The sequence below is a fragment of the Ursus maritimus genome, unplaced genomic scaffold, assembly GCF_017311325.1.
Source record: "Ursus maritimus isolate PB19 unplaced genomic scaffold, ASM1731132v1 scaffold_2, whole genome shotgun sequence".
Taxonomy (NCBI): Eukaryota; Metazoa; Chordata; class Mammalia; order Carnivora; family Ursidae; genus Ursus; species Ursus maritimus.
In genome coordinates, this window is record NW_024424452.1 from 81,953,016 (window position 1) to 81,972,127 (window position 19,112).

Sequence of the window (19,112 nt, forward strand, 5' to 3'; positions counted from 1 at the left end):
TAAGAATGAATTGTAGCTTAGAATTTTTTTATTACTTACTTTATAATACTAGGGACAGATGGAATAATTTCAAGTTGTGCACTTTTGAATAAATTTATAAAATAATTTAGAACATTTATGTTTAATCTAGACTTACAAATTAGTCTCTCTTAAGAGACCCCTCATCATTAAATTCAGTGGCTTAGTGTTGCAACATATTTGTGTATTTTTTTGTGCTGAGAGATATAATTATTATTAGTTAACATGTTTACACATTTAGAACTTCTAAGAAATGAATATTTTTAAAGTAAAATGTTTTTTTAATCATTTAGTAAATTTCTTTTCCAGTGTACTTATGTCTTTAAAAATACTTCATTTAGAGGAATATTTTACTCTTTCTAATCCATTGATTTATGATGTAATTTTCACATGCTTCTGGAATTTAGAAGTAGAAGAAGGGCTTTTAGAGGTGTGCCTCTCCTCTTTTTTTTCCTTTTTAAGCCACATCACTGATAGATGGACTTGGAGCCTCTGCTTAAATATTAGCAAAGTTCCTTGGCCAAGCCTTATGGCTGGCTGATAGTGCCTAGATCAGGATTTGAACCCAGGACTTTCTGACTCCAAAGTCTGTGTTCTTTCCATTATACTATACCATTTCTAGATGCATGGAGCTTTTCCTATGATTTCTTTTAATTCTTACAAAATCTCTCTGAGGTATGTTTTGTCATCCCTTATTTATAAGTGAAAAAACCAAAGTTCAGAGATTAAATAACCCAGCATAATACACCTGGTTAAAGTCCTAGAATTAGTATTCCGTATCTCACAGTTTTACCACTGAGCTGCTTTTCTCTGGAAAGCTCTCTGCTCTCTGGTCTGGAGTGGGGGAGGGGAGTTATGGGGGGCGTTGTTCATGAATTGACATGAATTCCATTAATTTTTTGTTAATATGCTCTGAGATTGCCACTTCCACAGCACCAGGGATTCTGGTGCTGATAAGAAGGTAAGATGAAGGTGACCGATGTGAAGGGATACCAGGTGACCATGGGAGAAGACTAGAAGAGGGTCCGGGAGAGCAGAGATTGGAGAAGCTTGGGTAGGAAAGGGGCCTGCACACCACTTCAGATACTTTGCTGTTTTTGGCAAAAGTTGAAAGAGTGTTGTTTACTGCTCACCTTCTCTAAGACCCAGTGGCATACCTCTGGCATATTAAACCTTGAAATATACTGGTTTTAGTTTTCTAAGCTCTGTTCCCTACTTAGAAACCTTTCATGATTCCTAGTGCCCGTCCCATGCAATGTAAATTCCCCCATTTGACAGTTGAGACTGTGGAGGTACAGTCTGGTCCTGTCACTTCTTCCACCCTTTCCAGATTTCAGCACAAAGCTTCTGCTAAGCCAGCAGGCCAGCACCCCACACTGTGCCTCCTCTGAGCCGTCTTCACTTTTAAATGTGTGCCCTCATTTATGGTATTCTTACTTCTTTCTTCCGACCCTTCAACTTGACTTTCTTTATAAACCTAAACATCATTTCATCCTGTAGAAGTCATGTGACTCTTGAAGCTGAATAGAAGTAGAACAGATAGTAGCAGTCTGATTATTTCATTTCCTGCTCTCTCCCCTCTAGTCATAATGAACTTGCTCAGAGTAGGAACAGCCTTTTAGGTTCCTCTTTCTGTTTCCTTCCTTCCCTCATTTTATTTCCCTCCTCTTCCTCTTCCTCCCCCCCCCTTTCTTTTCCCTCTTCCCCACCCTCCTCTGTCCTGGTTTTTTTTTCATTCTATTTATCAGTTCATCTGTCTTTTCTGTCTTTTGTTTTTCCCTCGGTCTGTCCTCCATTTTTTCCTCCTTCCAGCTGTCTGTCCCTGATGCGTAAGCAGTTACCTATCCTCTCATCTCTAAAAATGGGGTATAATGTTATTACTTCATAGGGTTGTTTCAATGGGTGAATTTTCAATGAAAAGTACTCAGAGCAGGCCTGTGAGGTAATAAGCACTCCTGGATGTTATCTTTTGTTTCTGATTGTTGTACTGATTCGTGTATTCCAGTATAGAACAAATGATAGGATCTGCTGTAAAAGGGGAAATAGTTTTCCTTTTTTTGCATAAAAATAGAATAATTATTTTAAAAAGTAGTTATGGAAGTCAGTTTTGAACTTTTATACACTAGGACAGTCATCCAAATATATCTGTCATAGTAACAATCATGATTAAGATAATTATTTCTACTTTGAGACAAATTATTTTTTCATGTATTACATTTTTAATTGCTTGCTGTATGGACTAATTTTGCAGTAACTTCCTTGTCGTCTTTGCCTTCTCTTGAATGAGAATTTAGCTGGGTATGGAATTCTAGGTTGACAGTTATTTTCTCTTAGCACCTTGAAGATACTTTTCTTCTGTGTGCATTAATTTTATTGAGAAGCTTTCCATATAATTTTGTTCCTATGGAAGTAAAGTGCCTTATTCCACTTGCTTTTGAAACAAATATTCTCCAGTTTAGAGTGATGTATATAGAATATGACTCTCTTTATTTTTCTTGCTCAAGGCTTGTGATTCCTGAATATGAAGAGTTTGTGTCTTTCACATGTTCTGGGAACTTCTCAGCCTTTATCTCTTTAAGTACTGCCTTTCATTATCTCTCTTCCTCCAGAACTCCTCTTACACTGTGTTAGACCCTATTATTCTATTTTTCGTTTCTCTTGATCTCTACACATTTTAAGTATCCACAACTCTGTACAGAATTTTTGCATAATTTACTTTTTCTCTTCTACTTCACAAATTCTCTTCAGTTGTGTTTAATCTGGTGCTTAATTCTCCAATGACTATATTTTTCTTTCTTTATTTTTTTAATATTTTTTGTCCAGTTTTCTAACAAATGTTTGTCTTGCATTCTTTTTTTTTTTTTTTTTAAGATTTTATTTATTTATTCGACAGAGATAGAGACAGCCAGCGAGAGAGGGAACACAAGCAGGAGGAGTGGGAGAGGAAGAAGCAGGCTCATAGCAGAGGAGCCTGATGTGGGGCTCGATCCCATAACGCCAGGATCACGCCCTGAGCCGAAGGCAGACGCTTAACCGCTGTGCCACCCAGGCGCCCCTCTTTTTTTTTTTTTTTTAGGACTATTTAATTATTTGCCAGAGAAAGAGAAAGAGAGAGGACAAGCAGGGAGAGTGGCAGGCAGAGGGAGAAGCAGGCTCCCTGCTGAGCAAGGAGCCTGATGCAGGACTTGATCCCAGGACCCTGGGATCATGACCTGAGGCACAGGCAGGCACTTAACCGACTGAGCCACTCAGGCGTCCCTGCCTTGCATTCTTCATAACATCTCATTGTGTTTTCAGTTTCTTCTTTTAAGGCTGCTGATTTTAATCTCTTCTGTTTTATAGCCTTTACCAGGTAAGTTTTCATCTGAAGTTCTCAAAAAGTAATCCTAATAATTGTTGTGTTTCCCACTTTTACTTGTAGTCTGTTGTTTACTTATAGAGTTGGTAAATTTTTATTTTGAGCTTGCTGGTGGGGCTTTATTTGTGGGAATCCCATATTGCCTTTTTGTTCCCTCCATCTGCTTGGGTTCCAGGAGTCTCTGGCTTGTGAACATAATTTTGTGGATTTCTTGTCTTAAGGGTCTTCAACCATGCTGATAGTATAAATTCACATTCTGTATCTGCTGGAGTATGTTGAGGATTACAGATTTTCATTTTGTAGACAAATTTGTGGTCATTCTCCTCTAGCTTTAATGTTAAGTTCAGGCCAAGACAGATAAGGTTCCTTATCTTATTTCAGTATTCATTCCTCCCTCCCTGTCCCCTCCCCCCCTCCCCCCCTTCCTGCCTTCCTTTTTTTTTTTTTTTTTTTAAGATTTTATTTGTTTGACAGAGAGAGACACAGCGAGAGAGGGAACACAAGCAGAGGGAGAGGGAGAAGCAGGCTTCCGGCTGAGCAGGGAGCCGTCGCGGGGCTCCAAAGTCAGACGCTTAAGGACTGAGCCACCCAGGCGCGCCTCTTTTTTCTTTTCTTTTCTTTTTCTTTTTCTTTTTCTTTTTCTTTTTCTTTTTCTTTTTCTTTTTCTTTTTCTTTTTCTTTCTTTTCTCATCTTACATTGCTGGAGTAGACCATCAGTCTGTCTGGCTTTATTCTAGGTAAGGGTGGGGTGGGAAGGAGAGTGTGTGTCTCAATTCTGTTTTCATTTCTTGGTTGCCTTTTCTGTCCAACTGCTATCAAAATTTAACCTACAATTCCTAAATTTCTTTTGTAGTGCAAGGATTTTTAAAAAAAAAAGACTTTATTTGAGAGAGAGAGAGCTCACAAGCAGGGGGAGGGGCAGAGGAAAAGGGAGAAGCAGACTCCCTGTGAATAGGGAGCCCCGGGGGTGGGCTCTGAGACCCTGATCTGAGCGGATGATCCCAGGACCCTGAGACCATGACCTGAGCCGATGGCAGACAGTTTACCAACTGAGCCACCCAGGCGCCCAAGATTTTTATATTTATCAGCCGTATTGCTGGAAGTAGAAATCCTCATCATATTCTTTTAAATGTGTGTAGTATTGTATGTATTGATTATTTGATTGCCATTCACCCTATACTTTAATTGGGCATTTATATAATGTTGTCCTGTGAACGACTGCTTTATTCAGTCATTCACTCTTTTAACAAATACTTATTAACTAGTTAATTGAGGTCAAGTATTGTGTTCATGTGCCTGAATGAAAAGATAAAAAATAATGGTTTTTCTGTCGTGTTTTGTTTTAAATATGGGTCTTTAATATCAAGGAATTATAAATGCATTAGAGAGAAACATAAATAAATCAATGCAAAAAGATGGCATGAGAATTTTGAAAAAGAACAGTCGAAGCACAGAGGCAGGAGGCTAGTGCTCTCTCTCCCGGAGGCGTTGGGGGACTCATACAACCCTGGGCATACATCAGAACCTTTTTCTTTTTAATTTCTTTTGTAATAACCTGAACTTTTTAAGGGTGGTAAATAGCAAAGATAATCTTGCTTAGTGTCACACTAGAAATGGTTTTAAGAGGGAACCATGTTTTTAGTAAACTTTTGCTAGAATAGCTCAATATCAGTTATGTCAAAAACAAAATCTTTTTTCTTTGTTACTCAAGAGCATTTTGATGGCTTTAATTATTGAAACAAAGTACTGGGGAATTGGGACTAAGTTCTAATTTTCTTAGATTAAAAAAAATAAAGAAGGCAGTGGAAGTTCAGCTGTCTCAAATGCTGAGAGTGAGGTTGCCTTAATGCTTAATACAGGCTGTTTGAATCTTTTTTTTTTGGAGAGAGAGAGTGAGCGTGCAAACATGTGGCGGCGAGGGGAAGCAGAGGGAGAGGGCGCAGCAGACACCCTCCTGAACAAGGAACCCATGCGATGCGGGACTTGGTCCCAGGACCCTGAGATCATGACCTGGGCCAAAGGCAGCCGCTTAACTGACTGAGCCACCCCGGTGCCCCCAGGCTATTTAAATCTTTGGGCCTTCCAGGAGTGTCATGTAAAATATGTCTTTAATACTTACTTAAAAATAAATGTTAAAGGAGAACAAGCTTTGTAATAAGTTTTAAATATTGAACTGCAATTATGGTGTTTTAATTTTACCCTATTTTTTCTCATGAAAGTTATAATAATATTAGGAAGGTGTAGTTTCTATTGTTGAACCTGTTGCATCTGTTTTCATCTTTCTTATAGTTGTCCATTTGAATTTCTTAATGTGGTTGTATATAAGGGCATTAAAATTGTTCTCACTATTGTACGTAGTGCTTGACTGAACAGCTGTATCTATATAGTTTTTTCTGTTTCTCCAGAGTTCTTGTAAGATGAACTTCTAGGACTGAGATTTTAAGCCAAAGCGTTATCATGTCAATTCTGTATTGTCTGAATGTTTCCAAAGAAATTGCTGTAATTAATTGCATTTCACTACCATTTCCCTTATGGTTGCTTAACTCTTTTAGAGTATGTTTTATAAAACTATTAAATTTCTTAAGCATAATATTCCTAATGATGATAGCATAACTTATTTTAGAAAAGAATACGTAACTGCTACTATGAAATGAGATTAATTAGCGAGAAGTTGACACTTTGACTTTAATCTTTTGTTCATTTGGTTAAAAAGTACTGGTTTCTGGTGTGAAGGTGAGGCTGAATATGCCTGCAATTTAATAATCTAGTTCAGTGACCTCAAGCAAGGAACTAAATCTACATACACGTTTCAGATTTCCTGTTTGGGGAGTATATTGGTTGGAGAGAAGCAATATCCTTGTTTTGGACTTTGATTGCTTAGAAAGAAACAGTATGCATGTTTTAGGATTTAAACCCTGACGAGGTTAACTGTTTTTAGAAGTTTCAAAAGAGAACAAGTAGAAAATAATTAAGAAAAGAGCTGTTGTGATGTTGGTAATTATGAATGATTGTGCCATTCATAGCACTAGAGAAAACACGTATTTGTCTTGTTTAATTTGAACTTTCCTATGTGGAAAGCACAGAAAGGTCCTGAAATACATACTAAAAAAAGAAACCCATTTTTGTCTTTAAGGACTTAGTGGTTTTATGGTATCCTGTGAGGTTTTGTTGTAGTTTGGCAGTATTAAATACTGTTGCCATGTAGTACATTTATAAATAGTTTCGAATAAGATTTTCTTTAAGGCATGCTTTGCCGGTTTTTTTTTTTTTTACATGTAATGAATTTTAATGTAACCTTAATATTTATGGAATATTTGAGTGGCATTTTAATTAAAACCAGGCAGAGAAAATTTGATTCTTTACTTATAGTTTAAAATGTGTAATGTCTTATAGTTTAAGAATGTGTAATTTTTATTCCTGGTCTGTTTTATCTCATTTTCAGTAAATAATAGTAAAAAAAAAATTATGTATTTGAAGAGTAGATTAGGAATATATTTCCTTTAACAGTTTAATTAAAATCTTTTTCTTAACACTAGGGGGCACTCTTGGCTTATGGATTCATATCTAAATGAATATGCATAGACGAATGAAATGAAATTATTTGAAAACATGTCATTGCTAACTGAGTGTTGACTTCAGAGAGAATTTGGATTATCAAGCTCATTTTATATAGCAGTGTAAATATAAGTTGATCCTTAATAGTGTCATAAGGATAATGAAGCGTATAAAATGAAATGCTGTAGATTAGAGGAAATTAAAGTATTTCAGTGCTCTGTTCACTTTTGCATTGATTTTCTAAATGGGTTCTAAATGGTTTTTAAAACCCATTATTTCTAATATCTTTCTCATTAAAAAAAAGTGTAGCACCATGTTTTGCTCTTAGCAGTTACTTAGAGTGTATCTGAAGAAATGAAGATTAATTTAAGATGTGACTAAAGGCTGCTATCATTAGTAATAATTTTTAAGCATTTGAAAACCAGCAAAATATTTTGCTACATTCAGAAAACATTTTAGGCATTTTCATTCACTGTATTTGCAATTAGGATTTTGGAGACACCCACCAATATGTATTTTGCCAGAGGTGTATTAAGGTTTTTGTCTTCTTTAATTCGAAGCTTCTGTGGAATTTAAGGTTTGTGTGGATTAAGTAGACAAAATCTGCATGGTCATAATTGTGCCTTCGCCACGTGTCAGCACTGTTTTATGGGCTTTGTATATGTTCATCTCTCCTCACTACAACTCTGTGAGGTAGGTACTTACTGTACCTTTAATGGATAAGGAAACAGCCTAGAGAAGTTAACAATTTGCTGGGTTCAAACTTAGGCAGTCTTGTTCTGGAGTCTGCTTCTTAATCACTGTCCTGTACTGCTTCTCCAGAGAGAGGAGACTGAGCATCAAGAGAATTATTATTGCCATTTCAGACTCAGTTTATCATTTCTCTTAGGAAAAAGGGTTCTTGAAATTAGAGGTTGGAAAGGGGCCCTGAGTCCCTTTGCTCCTGTCATTTTACAGGAAGGAAGAAATTCCATCCTAGAAAGGAGAAGTTACCAACATAGTGCTGTACAACAAGTTATTTGTGGAAAGGGGTGGGCAACACAAGTAAATATTCTGACTTACAGTATCATGGAAAGAAATGTGGTGTTGAAGTAATATTTGTCTAGAATTTCCGATGTTTTGAATGTTAGTCTTGGCTCTTCATTTACCAGCAGAGGCTCTGTTTCCTTGTGTTATGTGAGCATAATAAATGTCCTCCTTAATTTAGTCTTATTGACAGTTTTGAAGATCAGTGAGAGATAATGAGTGAAGATAGTCAATAAACTTTAAAGCCCTACACAAAAAAACATACTGTGGTCTCTGTATGACACGTTCCACAGTATTTTATTTTCAGTTATTTGTGGTATCTTTGTAAACCAGTTTATCAGCAATGGTAAACTTACTCAGTATTGTTGCTTTATAGATGTCAGATCTCTACAAGATTTCTTGAGTTATGACAGTTGTTACTTTGCCATGTGTTGTTTTAAACTTTTTATTTATTTAAAATTTTAAAATTTTTCTGAATTTTTCTCACAATAAGTGAAAAATTATACTTAGGCTTTACTGATGAGGACCATAGCAGTAACGTGTTTTGAGCATTGCCCATTTGGTGTTTCTGACCATTTGAAAAGAGCATACAGGATTGTCCTTAAGCTGGATTTGGTAACTTGGCTGAAATAAAAAACAGAGTTCAGTGAAGTTGAAGTGTTTTATTTCTTGGCATGGGGATAGGCATGGATTTGTTTTCTCAAACTCCCACTAAGACATAGATTTAAATTTTTCTGTTTATTTTTCACAGGAATAATAATGTATTTGTGGCCTTGGACATGAAGCCGTCAGTCTTCTGTTGCTATTAACATAGCGTCAAGGACTGATGTTGTGGGAAGCATGGACCTAATGAACGGGCAGGCAAGCAATGTTAATATTGCTGCTACTGCTTCCGAGGTAAGACATTTGAGAAGGTTAGCTGTAGAGTTTCTTACCTGACATCCTAATTTTTCTTTTTTCTTTTTTTTTTTTTTAATGATTTTTTATTATATTATGTTAGTCACCATACAGTACATCCCCGGTTTCCAATGTAAGGCTCAATGATTCATTAGTTCTGTATAACACCCAGTGCACCATGCAATACGTGCCCTCTTTACTACCCATCACCGGTCTATCCCATTCCCCCACCCCCCTCCCCTCTGAAGTCCTCAGTTTGTTTCTCATAGTCCATAGTCTCTCATGTTTCATTCCCCCTTCTGATTACCCCCCCTTTCTTTATCCCTTTCTTCCCCTACTGATCATCCTAGTTCTTATGTTCCATAGATGAGAGAAATCATATGATAGTTGTCTTTCTCTGCTTGACTTATTTCACTTAGCATTATCTCCTCCAGTGCCGTCCATGTTGTAGCAAATGTTGAGAACTCGTTCTTTCTGATAGCTGAGTAATATTCCATCGTATATATGGACCACAACTTCTTAATCCAGTCATCTGTTGAAGGGCATCTCGGCTCCTTCCACGATTTAGCTATTGTGGACATTGCTGCTATGAACATTGGGGTGCATATGGCCCTTCTCTTCACTACGTCTGTATCTTTGGGGTAAATACCCAGTAGTGCAATGGCTGGATCATAGGGTAGCTCAATTTTTAACTTTTTAAGGGACCTCTACACTGTTTTCCAGAGTGGCTGGACCAAACTTCATTCCCACCAACAATGTAGGAGGGATCCCCTTTCTCCACATCCTCTCCAACAATTGTTGTTTCTTGCCTTGTCTATTTTTGCCATTCTAACTGGCGTAAGGTGGTATCTCAGTGTGGTTTTGATTTGAATTTCCTTGATGGCTAATGATTTTGAACATTTTTTCATGTGTCTGTTAGCCATTTGTATGTCTTCATTGGAAAAGTGTCTGTTCATATCTTCTGCCCATTTTTTGATTTGTTTATTTGTTTCTCGTGTATTGAGTTTGAGAAGTTCTTTGTAGATCTTGGATACCAGTCCTTTATCTGTAGTGTCATTTGCAAATATATTCTCCCATTCCGTGGGCTGCCTCTTAGTTTTTCTGACTGTTTCCTTGGCTGTGCAGAAACTTTTAATCTTGATGAAGTCCCATAAATTCATTTTATCTTTTGTTTCTCTTGCCTTTGGGGATGTGTCATGAAAAAGGTTGCTTTGGCCGATGTTGTAGAGGTTGTTGCCTATGTTCTCCTCTAGAATTTTGATGGATTCCTGTCTCACATCGAGGTCTTTCATCCATTTGGAGTTTATTTTTGTGTATGGTGTGAGATAGTGGTCAAGTTTCATTCTCTTGCATGTAGCTGTCCAGTTTTCCCAGCACCATTTATTGAAGAGACTGTCTTTTTCCCACCGGATGTTTTTTCCTGCTTTATCAAATATTAGTTGCCCAAAGAGCCGAGGGTCCATTTCTGGGCTCTCCATTCTGTTCCATTGGTCTATGTGTCTGTTTTTGTGCTAGTACCATGCTGTCTTTGTGATCACAGCTTTGTAGTACAGCTCGAAATCCGGCATTGTGATGCCCCCAGCTTTGTTTTTCCTTTTCAACAGTTCCTTGGAGATTCGGGGCCTTTTCTGTTTCCATACAAATTTAAGGACTGTTTGTTCCAGTTCTTTGAAAAATGACATCCTAATTTTTCAAGCGTTATGGTCGGTCACAGATTTAAATCAAAACCTGAGAAGAAGAGCTACAAATTTTTTAGTTTTAAAAAACTTTTAATTGTGCCATTGACGTGTTTACTGTACATCTTAGAAACAGTTAACTCTTGTCCACTTAAGAGACTTGACAAATAATTACTTAAAACTTTTTCATGAGTTTAGTTTTAAAGGATACATAGAATATCTTTTTAGGGTATTTTTACATTACATGAACCTTGAGGACAATAGTACAAGTGAGAATAAAAGATTCTTTGATTTAGAATCATATAATTTTGACACTATCTAGATCCCTTGATTCCAGGCCTGTGGAAAGAGTCAAAAACCGTTAGGCTGAGATGTTGGAAGGGATGTGGTTCAAAGTGTAAAGATGGAGGTGAAGACTGAGCTGGATGCCATCTCTCCAGTTAATGTGCTGTGATTTTATTTGTGCTTTATATTTTTTCTTTTTCCTTTGTCTTTAAATCCAGGGTACTTGCCTGCTTTCCTTAATAACTTTAGCATCTAGCTCCTATATTTCTCCTTTATTTTTCTCTTACTGTAGAGGATGAGAATAATGTCTATGACCTTTTATTTCCTTGGCCACAGAGTTCATTAATAACTTCAACTCCATTTTGCTCCAGCCAGTTACTTAGGCCTTGCAATCAATGAAAAGAGTCTCAGTCTGTGGTTTTGATGATTCTTCTTTTGCTGCTGATTTCTATATTTCTATCTTTAGCTCTGGCTTCCCTCATAGATTTTTATTATTTCTGATGGACCAAACATTGTATGTATAATATGAACAAAATCACGTTACTCATTACTATTCCGCTGTGTAACCTGTAAAGAAAATAATGCAACCCCTTTCTCTGATTTCTGTTGGTAGCATCACCATGTCCCATCACTGTCTATCTCAGCACTGTTTCCCTCGCCATCGGAGTCAGTCCTTAGATTCCCCTGTGCGCACCACAGCCATTTTCTCATCACAGCAGGGAGAGTGCACCAGCGGAACAGAAGCTACAGTCTTCTGTCATGTCGTCATGGAAGCGACAGCCCATTCTCTCTGCCATGTTCTGTTGGCTAGAAACCGATCCCAGTCCTGCCCACACTCAAGTGGAGGGAATCACACAAGGATGTGAGTGCCAGGAGACGGAGACCGTCAGTAGGAAGCTGTCTGAGAGCCTGTCCGGCACACCTCGTCTCTAGGATCTGGTCTTTTTCTCCGTATTTCTACCAGCACCATCTGAGTTTGGTCATTATTTCTTGTTTACACTATTGCAGCAGGCTTTTAGTTTGATTTTGCACTTCCATTTTCTGCTGGTTTGGGTCCATTTGAGTAACTCAATTTTAATATTCTTAAAATACAGCTCTTAAGCTTTATTGTATCCCCAAATTGTCCATGGTTCGCCATTGGCTACTAATGAAATGCAAATGGCTCTAAACCTTTTATTCAAGACTTTGTCGTCAAAGTGACTCTAAATTTTCTTTTTAAAAATTTAACTCTCACTAATTATTGACTTGAAATTTCATTCTAATGAAAGAATACTACATCTTGCTGATGTTTGTATAAACCATTGTTTTCTCCTACTTTTGTTACAATTTTGTCTGTATCAGTTTTTCTACATGGAATTTCTCTTCCCACTCCAGTGTGTCCCTCCCTCTCTGCACAAAAAAAGACATTTTGGCTGTCTTTCAAACCTATTTCAAATGCTATACTTTCAGCAAAGTCTTTTCCTGATCCCCTACACAGATAGCTTTCCTATTTTGAAACTATCAGTTTAAAAAAAAAAACACTTTTAAAATAATTTTTTCCATAAATTTATACATCGCTTTTTTTCCTCCTTGAGACAGGTATTATATTACATGTTTGTATATATGTTTATATTATATGTATGTTTACTTGATATTTTTATAACCATATTTTTAATATGTTAAATGTATGTGTGTGTGCATATGTGTGTGTGTGTGTATTTATAACTACATATCCTGAAACATTTGATCTAGTATTACAGGAAACAGTATATAATTATTTGTTAAATAAAATAGATCATTTTACTTGTGTAAAAACATCTGTTCACTTTCCTAAGAAAGTGAATGAATTAACATCAGGCCTCAGAGTACTATAATTTAGTATTTGGTAAGTGGAAAAAGGCTATCTTTTAAATTGTTCTACACTGTGGCAAGAAAGTAAAATTAAAAATACATATTTTTCACCTTCTCTTAAAATACAGATCTATTAACATATCAAAAGCAAGTGTCCCATGAATCTGATAAGCTTACAAAATGGATAAAATACTTGATCTGGGCAATTGACTTCCCTGTCTTAGTACCTTTATATTTAACCTGTACTAGAAGCTCCTGAGAGCAGAAGAGTTGCAGTAAATTTTTTTTTTTCAGATATTTGGAAGTGTCTGGTTTTTAGTCTTGTCTTGAATAAAGAATTACTATTCCCTTAGTGGATATTATGCTTAAGTACTGTGTAGCTTATCAGTACCAACTTATTTATTGGTATTGGGGAAGCAGATAGAAGCGTCTTGCTCGTAATTTCTTAAGCCTCTCCTTATGGCTTGTAAGAAGGAAAAAAGGAAAGTGATTATTTGTTGATAAGTAATAAAATTGCCATTATGGTTTGCTAATTTGTCTTGAATGAGTTAAAAACTTGGAGAAAGTTATGTTTAAAATTAATGTCTTTACTTGACAATGTATTTAGTTATTCGGTCAGTATCTGATGTCTGTTTGAATGTTTAACATTATGAATAAATTTCTAAATTAGTCTCGGGATATAAAATAATATTGTTGACATAAGCTAGTCATAATTACAGAGAATAAACACATGAAATAAAATACTATGTATAAAATCTGATTACGGGACTTCGGGTTTCTGCTCAGATATGTAAAGAGGTTGGAATTCATCACTCCTGTCTTCATAATATGAAAAAAACTGAACAAACTGAAAATCAGTAACTCTTCTTAGCTCTGTCAGAAAATCGATGTCACAGAGCAAACTGACAGTGATGACCCAAAAACTGGAGAGAGAGGCAAGTAAAGAATTAGTTTACCAGGAGCAGAAATCACTGAAGCCAGAAATGGGTAGCAGAACTTAAGCTATAGGTGAGAAATTGCTGGAGGCTATGTGTGGACTATCTTGAAGTTAAAAACTCTTGGGGGCCCAATCTTAGGTTCCCCCAACCCCCACTTTTGTGTTTTACCTCTAGAAGCTCTACCATCTTCTCACAGTGAAGGTCAGAGAAAAATCCCTTCCTATTTCTAGCAGGGGGAGAGGAAGATAACCATTTGGAAATGTGCCCAGTGCATTCTGTACTCCCCCCGACCTCAATGGAAACTGCTTTACCAGAGCCTAACCTACTTGGAGGATGAGAAATACCCAAGTCCAGCCCCCTCCAGCCTTTCTTCCTCACTTTCTAGGGGATTGGCAGTGGCTGTGGGGTACTGAGAAGTATTTGAGGTCACAGCCCAAGAGCACAGGCTCACTAAAAGACCTGACTGTAGGACTTACAGAACACTTCTCCCTCCATACTTCACCACCACATCAGCAGGGCCCCTGTATAATAATGAAGGCGTATAGCTGAAAGAACGCAAGGCACAGATTCTAAGAAGGAGTTTCTAGAGAAACCCAAAGAAAGACACTAGAGGAAATTGAAGATTCAGACACCTCAAGTACAACAAAGAGTAAACACAGCATAATTCCTACTTATATAGAAGCATATATCCTTACACTAAAGACCTATTTACCTCAGTTCCTATTACCCAACGCATTGTGTCTGGTTTTCAGCAAATTACAAGGCCTGCTAAAAGGTAAGAAAAATACATAGTCTGGAGAGACAAAGCAGGTAACAGACAGAGCCAGAGTCAGATATGGCAAAGATTTTGGAATTATCAGACTGGGAATTAAAATAACCGTGATTAATAATGCTAAGGGCTCCAATGGAAAGAATGAGCAACTTGTAAGAACAGATGGGTAATGTAAGCAGGAATATTGAAATTCCAAGAATCAAAAGAAAATAATCGAAATCAAAAACACTGTCACAAAAATGAAGAATGACTTTGATCAGCTCACCAGGAGACTGGTGGCCAGTAGTCAGCTGACAAAAGAATTCGTGAGCTTGAAGATCCATCAATAGAAACATCCCAAACCGAAATGCAGAGACAAAATGGAGTGAAAAAAAAAAATGGAATAGAATATCGAAGGACTGGGACAATGACAGAAAGTGTGGCATAGACGTAATGGAACTACCAGAAGGAGAAAAGAAAGGGGCAGAAGAAATATTTGAAATATAATAATGGTTGAGAAACTTCCCAAATTAATGACAGATCCTTTCCTTTGAAATGATTTTGATGTTTAGCTGCTAATGAAAGTGAAAGAAAACATAAAAATGAGGCATAATGACAAGTGCTCAGAACTGATGTTATCACAGCTGGTAGGCTCACATGTGTATTATACGTTGGTAACTGAAACTTCGGTTAATTTCTTGTGCATTAACTGTAGCTTAATCTCCTGTCTGCATTGAATAGAGCATGATCTAAATGTTCTCAGAGCGATGGTGCTCTGGTTTTAGCCAACTGAGGCAGAATAAATTTTTTTCTCATGGTGCAGATGTGGAAATAGAACAGAAACAAGATTTTCAGAGCCAAAGCCACCTTTTGTTCTACATGAAGTAACAACAAATTTAAACTTGAAATAGTAAGCTTAAAGCAAAACAACCGCTTAAATGTATATTATAATAGGAAGAATAGTATCAGTTGTACTATCACAGATGGACATCGCTTAACAAATATGGTTGGATTATTTAATGAAGTTCTGAATATTTCTTATGGTTTAAGTTATGAGAACAATTTGTCTTTTCTTTAAAAACATTAGTTTATAAATTATAAATAGCGGTATTCTAAGTTCCCTTTACCTCATTTGAGAATCAGCAAACTTGTTAAAATCTTTAACTTCTGTCAGAAATGGTAGGATGTCAGGACGAGGAAACTGACGGACAAGAAAATGACTCAGGAACCTAGAAGTAGGTTAGATTTTCAGTTGCCTCACCCGTAGCCAGCGCTCCTCCAGCTCAGCAGCACGTTGTCCCCAGTTTTTCTGCAGCGTTTGTTGACCCACTGTTTTCACTTTCCTCAGTGTTTAATGCCAGTCGACTTTCTATGACATCAACTGTGAGACAGTATTAAAACGGCTGCATTTTCTTTCAATTTAACAGAAAAGTAGCAGTTCCGAATCATTAAGTGACAAAGGGTCCGAACTGAAGAAGAGCTTTGATGCTGTAGTATTTGATGTTCTTAAGGTTACACCAGAAGAATATGCGGTAAGCTTCCCACCCCCCTTCCTCCAGCGTTCGCACGTAACTTACACATTGATGCTGTTGAGCCAAGGTGCGGAAGGAGGTGGTTAAACAAAACTGGATGTGGGAATTGACGGAGCGAGTGGCCCAGCCGCGGAGCAAGCAGAGGGATGAAGTGGGGAAGGGAGGAAGAGCTGGGGAGAGGTTCAGAGCAGCTTTCCTACCTAACACCTTCTACGTAGCAAATCAGAAGTAAGTACTTACCACTTGAACGTAACATCGTGTGTCAACTCTACTCCAAACAAACAAATGAAAAACACCACATTAGGGAGAAAAATGTGAGGACTTCACTTTATGGTAATTGCTTTTGCCCCCTACCTGTACCACCTCTCCAAGCCAACCAACCGTGTTTTATTATATAAGAAGTATTTTTACATTTTTGTAAATTAAAAACCGGAAAAGTGAAATTTAAAGGCATTATTGCAATATCCTGAAAGATACCTAGAAAAACTTTTATTTCTTGACTGATATAAATGTTTGCTTAAGTTCTCTTTCTCCTTTAACTTGTTAACAGCGTATATTGAGTTGCTGTTGTTGAACCACTCTCGCATTCCAGGAGTAAACTGTGTTCAGTCACAGCATATTATTCTTTGGTATATTATTGGGTCTTGTTTTACAGCTGTAGCCTTAAGAGAGGCTGAGATAGGTCCACAGCTATGTGCAGTCCCTACAAGACCAGTGCCCTGACCCCTGAGCTGTGGAGCCAACCCATGTGCAGTCCTTAGACATGAGTTGCCACTAGTATAAGTGTTGTTGATTTTTATAAATGGGGAAGAAAACTTTTTTATTAACATGAGATTTTATATTTCTATTTGAGGAAATATGATTTAACAATCACCATAATACTGCTCCATGAACCAGTAGATCTGATTTTTGGTTTTGATTTTGATTTAATGTATGACTATGTCCAAATTTTAAAAATTATTTTTGTTTTATTTTATAACTTTACCTCATTTATTTCATAAGAAAGTATGAATAGGCATAAGATAATTTGAAATAATCATTTAATAAGGGTATAAGAGCAAATTTTCATTTTCTGTAATCCCTGGTAAAATTGCTAGTTTTTCTAGTAAAAATTTGAGTATTCAGTGTATTTTAGTATAGAATATAATTTTAATTTAGAATGTATGTCATGTCGTAGAATTCCCAAGGAGACATTGTCATTTTTTACCTTTTATTTCAGGGTCAGATAACGTTAATGGATGTTCCAGTATTTAAAGCCATTCAACCAGATGTGAGTAGTTTTAAGAACTTTCCTTTTAAATATACAGAATGGTCATTAACAGTATCCCAAATCAAGAACTTTTAGAAATGTCAGGTTCATATTAATGTATAAATGTTTAAAGCTTCTGATGTGACTGTCCATATAATATTCAGGCCTCACAAACTCACGTAGCAGTCGTAGATAAACATCACTGAGTCATAGGTAGGCTTGTTTGAATCATTTTGGTTGATTAGGCTTCAACACTCTTCTGAGGGGTGAACAGGCTAAGGCTGAATGATTTACCCAAGGCTTGGAAGCTTTTTCGTAGCACAGTGGGAATAAGAAACTGGGTTTCGCAACTCACTCCAGCAGTTTTTCCCCTTACATCTTTATTTATGACTTTATAATATGACAGTTAACATTTTGGAGAGAAGAGGGAAGATACGGAAGGCATGTTTTACTTATTACGCCTCTACCTACCGGAAGCCATTTATTACACTGTGTGTGTGTGTGTGTGTGTGTGTGTGTGTGAACCTGAGTGTGGTAGTGTCTATTTTACTGATGAGAAAACAGAATGACAGTTGTCTTTGTTGCACAGCTAAGTGTGGGAATTGGTTTCAGACTAAAAACTGATGCTTTTCCCACTCTTACCAAGTAAGAATATAAGTATGATTTTGTACCCCAAAACTAAGTAAGTGGTGGGGCACCTGGATGGTTTAGTTGGTTAAGCATCCGGCTCTTGGTTTCAGCTCAGGTCATGATCTCAGGGTCATGAGATCGAGCCCTGCCTTGGGCTCCGCGCTCAGCGTAGAGTGTGCTTGAGATTCTCTCTCTCCCTCCCGCCACCTCCTCCGCCCCTCTGCCCACTCGCACACACAAAGCAGACATACTCTCTCTCTATAATAAAATTTTTAAAGAAATATATTGGTATCGATAATACCAATATTCAGTACCATAAGGTATTTTTTTTAGTTCTTTTAACAAAATATAGTATATTTGTTGTATATACAAGTATGCAGTGGCCCTGAACACTGTAATTATTATAAGGAGTCTTAGCTGGTATAGACAGTATTAGTCTTGTGACTTTCAAGTAAGTTACTTAATGTCTTAGTATCTCAAGTTTGTCACTTAAAAAATGAAGGGGTGGGCCCAAATGATCTCTGAGTCCCTTCATTTCCACAGTTCTGTCTTAACATTCACTCCATACCATGATGATTCTCTCAGTAGAACTATTAGACTAGTGATAGAAACAATGTATTCTACACATGAAGCAGAAAAAGAAAATGGCTTTTGTTTGTAAATGACAAAAACTGGGCTCCTGGGTGGCTCAGGTTGTTAAGGGTGGGCCTTCAGCTCAGGTCATGATCCCAGGGTCCTTGAATGGAGCCCCACATCGGGCTGCCTGCTCCGTGGGGGAGTCTGAGGCTTCCTCTCCCTCTGCCCCTCCCCTGTGTGTGTGCGCGTGCGCGAATGCTTGCACATGCTCAAGCGTGCGCATTCACGCTCTCTCAAAATCTTAAAAAAAATAAATGACAAAAACTGAAATATTAATTTCTTCACATCCCTGGACAAAACAAACTAAATTCTTCACAAAAATTATATTTTCTTTACCCTGAAATTCAGTCACCTTATCCTTTGATATATTTTTTCCTTTTGAATAAATGGCAATGGCCGTATTGCTATTTCCTATGAGATTAGTGCTATCCAAGGGAAATACAGTGTAAGCCTCTTATGTAACTTTACATTTCCTAGTAGCCACATTATGAAGTAAAATGAAACATGAAATTAATTGTAATAATTTTAGTTTGAAATGAATTTTAATAATTTTAGTTAACCTACAACATCTAAAATATTACTTCAGCTTTTAATCAGTATAAAATTATTGAGGTAGTCCAAATTATTTTCTTCTCTACTAAGACTTCAAAATGCAGTGTGTATTATACAGTTACGACACATCTTTATTTAGAGTAGCCACATTTTAGGTGCTCAATAGCCATTTGTGACTA

General features: G+C 37.0%; 1 protein-coding gene across 3 annotated transcripts in view; it reads left to right on the forward strand.

Annotated features, from left to right (window-relative positions):
- The window catches only part of RALGPS2 (Ral GEF with PH domain and SH3 binding motif 2), a 160,676-nt gene that overhangs the window by 35,622 nt on the left and 105,942 nt on the right, over window positions 1-19,112 (forward strand). For all 3 annotated transcript variants that reach the window (XM_040636250.1, XM_040636249.1, XM_040636251.1), the window contains exons 2-4: window positions 8,709-8,854; window positions 15,762-15,866; window positions 17,086-17,136. In XM_040636250.1, coding sequence (XP_040492184.1) covers window positions 8,798-8,854; window positions 15,762-15,866; window positions 17,086-17,136 — 213 coding nt within the window. In that variant the 5' untranslated portion in view covers window positions 8,709-8,797. The remainder of the gene's footprint in view (window positions 1-8,708; window positions 8,855-15,761; window positions 15,867-17,085; window positions 17,137-19,112) is intronic.